The 9842-nt window shown below is 43.4% G+C and overlaps 1 protein-coding gene across 1 annotated transcript; it reads right to left on the reverse strand.

Annotated features, from left to right (window-relative positions):
* Window positions 1–2932: 2932 nt before the first annotated feature.
* On the reverse strand, window positions 2933–7218 carry LOC138890194 (uncharacterized). Its single transcript, XM_070173559.1, has 2 exons — window positions 7210–7218; window positions 2933–3673 (listed from the first exon to the last, which is right to left on the reverse strand). Exons 1-2 carry the CDS (start codon window positions 7216–7218, stop codon window positions 2933–2935), a joined length of 750 nt encoding a protein of 249 aa, XP_070029660.1.
* Between the last annotated feature and the right edge of the window lie 2624 nt (window positions 7219–9842).

Genomic DNA, 9842 nt, shown 5'->3' on the forward strand with positions numbered 1-9842 from the left:
ATGTCGAGTCTGCCCGTTAGGGGTCTTACAATTTCGGGTTTTCCTGCACATGGCAATTGGCGATGAATGATAGTCTCCAAGTCATCGAATTTGTTCAAGCGTGAAGACCGCTTTTCGTGAGCTCAAAGTTGCCTTGTAGGGGCTTTATGATTCGGGAGTTCCGACCCTAGGGTCGTGCGATTGCCAAATTGTTGACGTTAAGTCTCTAAGTATTTTGGGATGCATTTGGTGGAGTGGTCCCCGCCGGGAGTATACTCGAGATTCCCTTGTTTGGAGAATAAGATGCTGAAAAGATGTCCTTTTATTGCTTGGTGTAATCATACATTGTTTCATTGCCGTGAGCTCGACCCGCGCGGGCATGACTCCTCGGACCATTCGATCTGGTACATAATTCCTGATTGGGTCATAGTCTGCCATTTCCCGATCCTCCCGAGGGGACGGTGCCCTTAGAAGAAGATCATCGCTTGTCGTTGGATTGTCGAAGAAGGCCTGCGACCTTATCGGATCCTCCTCTTAGGGGTACGTTGCTCCGCTAATAATCTTGCTGACGAGGCCCTCTTCAGGGAGAAATCCCGATTGAGGGGAAAGAGCGTGGCGAACCCTTTTGAAGGCCTATGGATCTCTGGGTAGAGTTAGAACTTTTGAATATCCTGGCTAGTTGTCTGCATATAGGTTAAAGAAAAAATAACAAGGGAGCAAAACAGTTCTTCCTCACCGCGGGATGTGTAGGCGACGTTTTGAGATTTGGCATGTTCCTACCCTTTCGAGGCGTGAGCCCCGATACAGCCCCCCCATGTGTCTTATCAGGCTTGGCCGAAGATGTGGTTTGCTTACCCTTTGATCCTTCCGAGGGTGGGGGCATTGATGCCGGCGATGCGCCAGATGGTGAAGAATTTCCTCTTATGGCGTATTGCTTTCTTTCGACTTATTTTAGTCCTGCCCTTTGTGAGGGGTTTCATTCTTTTGGTAAAACGGTGCCGATGCTATCCCCGGGTGGTGTGTCGGCGGTCGTCTGAATAAAACGCCCGTGCTTTGGCTTCCTTTGATGGTACAGAGCTCGACGTCCCAGTCCAAGCTTAGACGGGCCGTATTAACAGAATGGTCTTTGTGACGATTGTCGTTCGGGATTCGGGATACGGGAGCGATTTGGTCCGTTAGTCCGGACCACTCCACTGACTTTGGTCCGACACCGTTGTTGCACGTGACCGAACCACCTGAATTCATGAACACATGTTTTATTAAAAATAGATCCAATGAGGGAGAGGGTTACCAATGCGTTAGTGTGATGCCGAGGCGGAGTCTCGCTGCCCTTTTCCCTGGATATAAGGGTGTTCTCCGGAATATTTCCCTGGACCCATTTTCCCTTGAGGGCGAACATTTTCACTTCCCATTTTATGAGTCCTCGGAGGGTGTCGTTGCTCCTTCACTATCGTGGTAATACATCGTGGCTCGTTTGCTTTATCCTTCCCGGTTGCCTTTCTCCCTTGGGGCTGGACTCGAGCCTGACCGCTCGATGGTACTCGCGGTGAATTTTACTGAGCAGCACGGCTGTTGCCCTTCTAAGCTGGTGGTTATTTTTTATCCCGTGGCCGCGCGCGCCCTTTGGTTCTCGTGCTGGGTTATGGTTCTTTTGAAGGGTATTGGTCGAATAGGTCTAACTCATTCGGCGTCCCTGGTTTTGATAGTGATCACGATATTTGGCATGGCAGTGTCGAAATCGTACTCCGCTGGGCAGGGTTCCTCTGCCGGTTGTGCCTCAAAAGATCCGGTTCCACTGAAGGTTCCTCGAGGATGTTTCCCTCGAACTGTATCCGTACCATTGCGAGGTAGGTTGCATCTTGTGGCGTTCCTCCCATTCGCGGCACATGGGTGGTACCTCCAACTATTGGGCATTTGTTTCTTCGTTGGGAGCTTGTTTGGGTATGCCGGGCCAGTAGAGGCTCCCGGACGGTTGTAATAGAAGTCTCGTAGGCTTGCTAGATCCTTTTTGGGAAGTGCATCGTCGTTGCCTCGTTAAATAACCCTGTCAGTAGAAAACCCGTTTCGGGATTAAAAAATCCGATCAAAGGAAAAGAGTGCAACGGACGTTCTGAGCCTCGGAATCTTCAAGCCGGGGTATCGTTCTGATTATCTTGGTTATTGTCCTGTATAAGGGTAACCATGAAGTAGAAGATGGGAAGGGGGATGGGCACTTATACCTCAGTGGCGATGGTGCTTCTCGAGTTCTGGCACTTATTTGGCAGTTGCAAATTGGTCCTTTATTTGAACGCGTTCGGGGCGATCGTCAGAAGATCGTGTGGACGACGTGTTGAGGCTCGTCTGTTTTGTTTCCCTTTGCCATTTCTCCTTCTCGCAATTGATTTTTATCCCAACTGCTGAGAAGTTCCCGAAGGTGCCCGTTGTCGAGCATTCAGGCCACTTCCTCTCGGAGTTGCCTGCAATCTTCGGTTCGGTGCCCGCTTGAGTTGTGAAACTTGCAAATCAAATTGTAGTTTCTATTGGAAGGATCCGAATGTAACGGTCTGGGCCATCTGGCATCTCCGATCTTGCTAATGGTGAACATAATGTCTGGCACATCGACCCTGAAGTTGTATTCCGATAAGTGGGGCGCATTCGTTGGCGCTATACTTTGATCGAACCTAGTTCTGTTGACGAACCCTCGAGGGTCCTGTCCTCGATCTATCCTCTGATCGTTGCGAGGTAGGTTGTGCCTTGGGGCGTTTCTTCTGTCTTCGAGGTATAGCTGGTATCTCTGTTTGTTTGATTTTGATTCTTTTACCAGAAGTCTGTTTGGGTACACTGAGCCCAAAGGGGCTCCCAGCTGGTCTTCCTCGACCCTAATCTTTGACTGGTACCGATTGTGGACGTCCGACCAGGTCACAGCCGGATATTCGATCAGCATCTTCTTCAGCTATTTTGAGGCCACCGAACTTCATTCGTTCAGGCCTTCGGTGAAGGCCTGCACTTCCCAGTCATCGGAGACTAGCGGCAGCTCCATCCGTTTCATCTGGAAGCGAGACACGAATTCTCGCAGCATTTCGTTCTCCCTTTTCTTAATCTTGAACATGTCGGACTGCCTTGTTACTACCTTGATGGCACCAGCGTGCACTCTTACGAAGGAGTCCGCTAATATGGCGAATGAATCTATGGAGTTGGGAGCCAAGTTGTGATACCACATCATGTCCCCCTTCGAAAGCGTTTCTCTGAATTTCTTTAGCAATACGCACTCGATCTTGTCATTCTTTATATCGTTACCATTTACTGCGCAGGAATAGGCAGTAACGTGTTCGTTGGGGTCGGTAGTACCGTTGTACTTAGGGAGTTTCGGCATTCTGAATTTTTTAGGAATAGGCTTTGGGGCCGCTTCCTTGGGGAATGGCCTCTGTATGAACTTCTTTGAATCCAAACATTTTAGGACTGGGGGTGCTCCCGGGATCTGATCCACCCTAGAGTTGTAGGTCTCGACCTTTTTTTCGTTGGCTGCAATCATTTTCTCACCTGATTCGATCCTTTTGGTGAGGTCCTCGAGCATCTTCACTATGGCGGGGTCAGCCACTGACCCTTTGTTGCTTGATCTTTCGGGTACTTGCTCAGCGCGGGGAGCTGTCTCTGGTGCCGCTGTGTTGGGGGTTTTTGGATGGCTTTGCAACTGAGCAATGGCCAGTTGCTGTGCCTGCAACGTTTCAAAAATAACATGAATACTAACTTCATGTTCTTCCCGGGCCAGGGTTTTTTGAGTTTCCTGTTGGTCGTTGTGCCGTAAGCTCCTGTTGTTGTGAGAAGTTTTGTCGATTTGCTATGCGTCCTGTGAATCTGTGTCCACTAGAATCAGTCCGGGCGCATTAACGGGATTTTGTAGTGGTGCTCCGGTGGCCGGGACAGCCACGCCATTTTTCCCGTGATTTTTGAGGTTGTCGTTCTCGACTCCGTTTACAGAGCCAGACATTTTTGACTTGAAATCAAAGGATCTTGGACAAGAAAAAGTGTGAAAGATAATGTGCGTTTGTGCAATGAAACCAGCAAGAAAATAATCACTATTATTTTTAGCCCCACGGTGGGCACCAAGCTGTTTACCATGAAAATGGTAACAACAATTAAATTTATAAATGGGATTCTAAAAATACGTGATCTATTCCCGAGCTAGTTGTTAGAGTAGTTGATGCTAGTAATAAGGAGTTTAATGACGAAATGCAAGCTAAAACGAGATAGTAATCGAACCGAGGGGCCTGCTGCCTGGGTATAGGTCTAGTCGATGGGGGACATCGGGGTCGACGTCAGGGTCAAGCTCGTGCTATCGGGGATAGTCGGGGATAGTCGGGGATGAGATAACAGTTGAGGATATAATTAAACAAGGCTCTTTACGTCCAATACTAAGCAATACGATGAAGAACCAGTAAGAAAGCAATGAATATTAAGGTGACTTCGGGCCGTGAGAACGAACAAGTTAGAAATAAAAGAGAGAGAGAGATATTATTGCACTTGTGGAGAAAATGGAGCAACATCCGTCCGTTACAAGGTAGTACGAGTCCCCTTTATATAAGAGGGGAAATCGGTTACAAGTACGTGGAGATTAATTACAAAGTATGGAGATGGTATGGCTTGACGTGACGCCTCAGCATAGGCTCTGGATAGGTCGGCCCTGTCAGACTTAGCCGTGTGCCTTGGGAGCTTCCCCTTCTGTCCTGGCTTCGATCTCCGTTTTCTCTGAGTCGGGCCTCGACGATCCCCGAGGTCAAGAACTCGGTCTTGGCCTCCAGTCCTCGGGGTCTCGAGGCGTTCTTCAGAAATGACTCGACAGCGAGAAATCAAGTCCTCTGATTTTGCCGCGTACAAACTTTATAATTCTGAAATGTTTATAATATCATGCAGGTGCGTATAAATGTCGTTCCATGCATAGGTATGCATGTTCATAATATCATCAAGCCACTGAGGGCATCCCATCATATCGTCTCGGCCACTGTGGATAACATCATCAACATATACTAGCTGATCAGGTGGTAGTGCGTATATAACGTCGTAACTTTTTCCCCTATCTCATATACATATATTTACATATATACGCGTATATAATGCTATAACGTCATCACGCCTCTGAGGGAATCTCATCATATCATCTCGGCCACTGTGGGCAAATCATCAATGTATACCAGCTGATCAGGTCATGGGTCAATATGCATATATAAATGCATGAAATTATGAAATATACCAATTACTTATTTTAAAGGTCATTTTTGTCTTCAGGTACTTTATATCATCGTATAGCTAATGTACGTGTATTCTTATTATACATTTTAACTCAACATATAAAATGAGGATCTATGTATGACCATGACAGACTAACAATATATTACAATGAATAAGCAAACATTTTCCAAAGAAGGTCACACAAGTTCTTATACGAATACCGGAAGCGCTAATACAGTGATCAAGGAGCTTATTTCCATTGTTGATATCATAATGAGTGATTAAAGAGGACTTTATCCAATAAACTTTACATACACATACAACAGAAATGCTTTTCGAATAAATTTTATCAAATACATATTTTTTTGAGACTCATGAACAGAAGATAATAATATTTTCTATGGGGAATCAATAATATAGACACCCATACTATTTCTATGAATAGAGTAATTTATGAAAACTGTGTGTTTGCTCGTTTCTTCAGTATAACTTGAACCATGCTAGAAGAAAGAAGGGAGAGCCTTAACATACCTATTCCTTGAATTATTTACACAAAATAAAGCTTCTGCTTCTTTGAATTTGAACGAAATTCCTTGCTTGGATTTTATGAAACTCGGATAAAATTGCTTCTTTGAAATTCAATCGAACTTTGGCTTAAGGATTTGGACGAAAATGGCTTCTGTTTCACGTTCTTGGTTTCAAACCACAACAGATTATTGTTTTGAAGTGAAATTTTTGCTTCTGCTTGAACATTCTTTTGAGCTAAGGTTAATATATTAATCATGATCTAAGTTCTGATCCTAAATGGGATAAGATTCCTACGTATAGTTACATTTTATCATAAGTGGCCACATGGACTTAAATGACTTATGAGTCATATTTTAGTCATTGTGGCTTTATGCCACGTGGAAGGGTGGGTGAAGATTATTAATCTTTACCCACTTATTAGTTAACTGGGTAATGTCCCGTTATCCGGTAATTAACTAATTACCTGCATAATTTAAAAATAGCCCCAAATTACTTAAAAATTTATTTATTTTTAATATACTATATATATTATACTACCGTGGTTATATGGTACCTTGAATGGTACTAGTTCATAATTATCGGGTATTATTGCCCGACCCATATCTTATCCCAAATTGGCCACTTTCAACGAAACTCGCTTTCTTTAATTCGTGTACCCTTTATCCTTCATGACACTTCTTTATCGCTTGTTATAAATAGCATAAGTATGTTTAGTCAAGATGATCTCGTCCTCGAGTCTACGTCAATTAACTGAAGATGAAACTTTTAACGTACGAAAATGCGAGATGTAACAGCTTTGCTCTGGAGATCCTGTTCGAGTTACCCTGGGTAACATCTGGCTGCCATAGAAATAAAGTTTTCGAAAGAATATGCAAGCACTTTGATAAATATAGTTATTTAAAAGCATAATGGTATGCAATATCAAGTAAAATAAATGAATCAATGACTGTGACACTTTAGAGACATTGCGACTTCCTTGCATTAGAATTTTGAGGGTCCCCAGTTTAATAAGCGATTCTTTGACCGTTCTGCATATGACGAAGTTGGTTGGACTTGCTCCAAATTTTTGAGGGTCCTCCTCAAAATTATGCCCCATTTTCTGACGATAGGTAAAATGAAGATTTTATTGAGATGTGACCAAACCCACAGGGTTGCCTATGTATCCCCTCTTAAATGGGAATCAGGTCAAGCGTAGTTCAGTTACATCAAATGAAGAAATGCAAATAATCCTAAACATAGTATCTTTTGACTGCATCTGAATTGATAGTCTTTGGACAAATTTCTCCGTCCATTTCTGCAAGTATGAGTGCTCCTCTTGTTAGTACCCTATGAACCATGTAGGGCCCTTGTCAATTAGGTAAAAAAAATTTCTTTGGCTTCATCTTGATGTGGGAAGATCCGCTTCAGCACCAGCTGCCCCGATGCGAACTGTCTGGGTTTCACCCTTTTGTTGAAAGCTCTGGACATTCTGTTTTGGTAAAGTTGATCGTGGCATACCACATTCATTCTTTTCCCGTCAATAAGAGCAAATCGTTCATAACAACTTTGCGTCCAGTATGCATCATTGAGTTATGCTTCTTGTATAATTATCAGAGAAGGAATTTCGACTTCGACGGGAATGACAACTTCAGTACCGTAAACCAACATGTAGGGAGTTGCTCCGGTTGAAGTACAGACTGTGGTACGATATCCCACTAAGGCAAATGGTAATTTCTTGTGCCATTGCTTGTAGTTGTCTTCCATTTTCCTTAGAATTTTCTTGATGTTCTTTTTGGCAACTTCCACGGCTCCATTCATTTGAGGTCTGTATGCTGTGGAATTCTTATGATTGATTTTGAAGGTTTCACACATAGCTTTCATTAAGTCGCTAATGAGGTTGGTGGCATTGTCGGTGATGATGGATTCTGGTACCCCGAATCGGCAAACAATACGATCCCTAACAAAATCTGCGACAACATTCTTGGTGACAGCCTTGTAAGATGCAGCATTAACCCATTTTGTGAAGTAGTCTATGGACACAAAAATGAACCTGTGCCCGTTCGAAGCGGCGGGCTCGATCGAACCGATGGCATCCACTGCCCAAGCAGCAAAAGCCCAAGGTGTACTTGTTGTATTGAGTTCATTTGGTGGTACCCGTATCATGTCTGCATGTATCTGGCACTGATGACACTTTTGGACATAGTTGATGCAGTCTGTTTCCATAGCCATCCAAAAATATCCTGCTCTCAATATTTTCTTGACTAAAACGAAACCGTTCATGTGTGATCTGCAAGTTCCGGCATATATCTCTTCGAGCAGTTTGGAAGCTTCTTTGGCATCAACGCACCGTAATAATCCTAGGTCTAGAGTCCTTCTATACAAAATTCCTCCACTATGGAGGAAATGGTTGGATAATCTTCGGAGTGTGTGTTTCTGAGTATGATTTGCATGTTCCGAGTATTCTCCTTTTGCCAAGTATTAATTGATATCATGGAACCACGGATTCACGTCCGTTTCTTCTTCAACATGAGCGAAATAAGCTGGCTGATTATGGATTCTTACTAGAATGGGGTCGATGAAATGTTTGTCCGGATGCTGTATCATGGAGGACAAAGTGGACCGTGCGTCTGCGAACTAATTCTGTATTCTCGGAACATGTTTGAACTCTATCTTTGTAAACCTCTTCATGAACTCTTTCACATGATATAGATATGGCAATATTTTTGTATTCTTAGTAGCCCACTCTCCTAGAACCTGATGTACCAGAAGGTCTGAATCACCAATTACCAGCAATTTCCGGATATTCATGTCAATGGACAAATGGAGCCTCAAGATGCAAGCCTCGTATTATGCCATATTGTTGGTGCACAGAAACCTGAGCTTCGCAGATAGCGGATAATGTTAACCTGTCTCTAACACCAAAACAACTCCAATACCCACTCCTTTAAAATTTGCAGCCCCAGCAAAGAACATTCTCCAACCGTCGTAGGTTTCGATCATATCTTCTCCTACAAATGATACTTCTTCATTGGGAAAATACATTTTCAATGGTTCGTATTCTCCTCCTACTGGATTTTCCACAAGATGATCTGTTAATGCCTGTTCTTTGACCAGCTTCTGAGTCACATAGACAATATCAAATTCACTCAACAATATCTGCCATTTTGCTAGTTTCCTTGTAGGCATTGGTTTCTAGAAAATGTATTTTAGAGGATCCATCCTTGATATGAGATATGTAGTGTAGGCACAGAAGTAATGCCTCAATTTCTGAGCTATCCACGTCAGGGCGCAGCAGGTGCGTTCCAGCAAAGAATACCATGCTTCATAAGGCGTGAACTTCTTACTCAGATAATATATGGCCTGTTCCTTTCTTCCTGTCTCGTCATGTTGTCCCAAGACACAATGGAAAGCTCTAGTACAGGCAGATAGAGTAGCAGAGTTCTACCAGGTTCCGGTGGGACCAAGACTGGTGGTGTGGATAGGTTCTCCTTGATTTTGTCAAAAACTTTTTGACATTCTTCAGTCCAACTTGTTGTAGCATCTTTCTTCAGCATTTGAAAATTGGCTCACAGATCACGGTCGATTGTGCCATAAAGCGGCTAATGTAATTGAGACGCCCCAAGAAGCTCATCACATCTTTCTTGTTCTTTGGCGGTGGAAAATCCTGGATAGCTTTGACCTTTGATGGGTATAGTTCAATCCCTCGGCAACTGATGATGAAACCTAGCAATTTTCCAGCAAGGACTCCAAAGGCACACTTTGCAGGATTCAATTTCAGATTGTACCTTCGAAGACGATTAAATAATTTCTTTAAGTCTGCTATATGATCTGTGCTTCTTCTAGATTTGATGATGACGTCATCCACATACACCTCTATTTCTTTGTGAATCTTGTCATGGAAAATAGTTGTCATAGCTCTCATATAAGTGGCTCCAGTATTCTTCAGGCCAAACGACATTATTTTATAACAATACATCCCCCACGAAGTGATAAAGGCTATTTTCTCGTCATATTCTTCATCTATCCAGATTTTATGGTATCCTGCGAAGCAATCTACAAAGGATTGGAGTTCATACTTGGCACAATTGCTGATCAATATTTGTACATTGGGTAACAGGAAATCATCTTTAGGACTTGCTTTATTTAAATCC

Source organism: Nicotiana sylvestris, chromosome 4, assembly GCF_000393655.2.
Source record: "Nicotiana sylvestris chromosome 4, ASM39365v2, whole genome shotgun sequence".
Taxonomy (NCBI): Eukaryota; Viridiplantae; Streptophyta; class Magnoliopsida; order Solanales; family Solanaceae; genus Nicotiana; species Nicotiana sylvestris.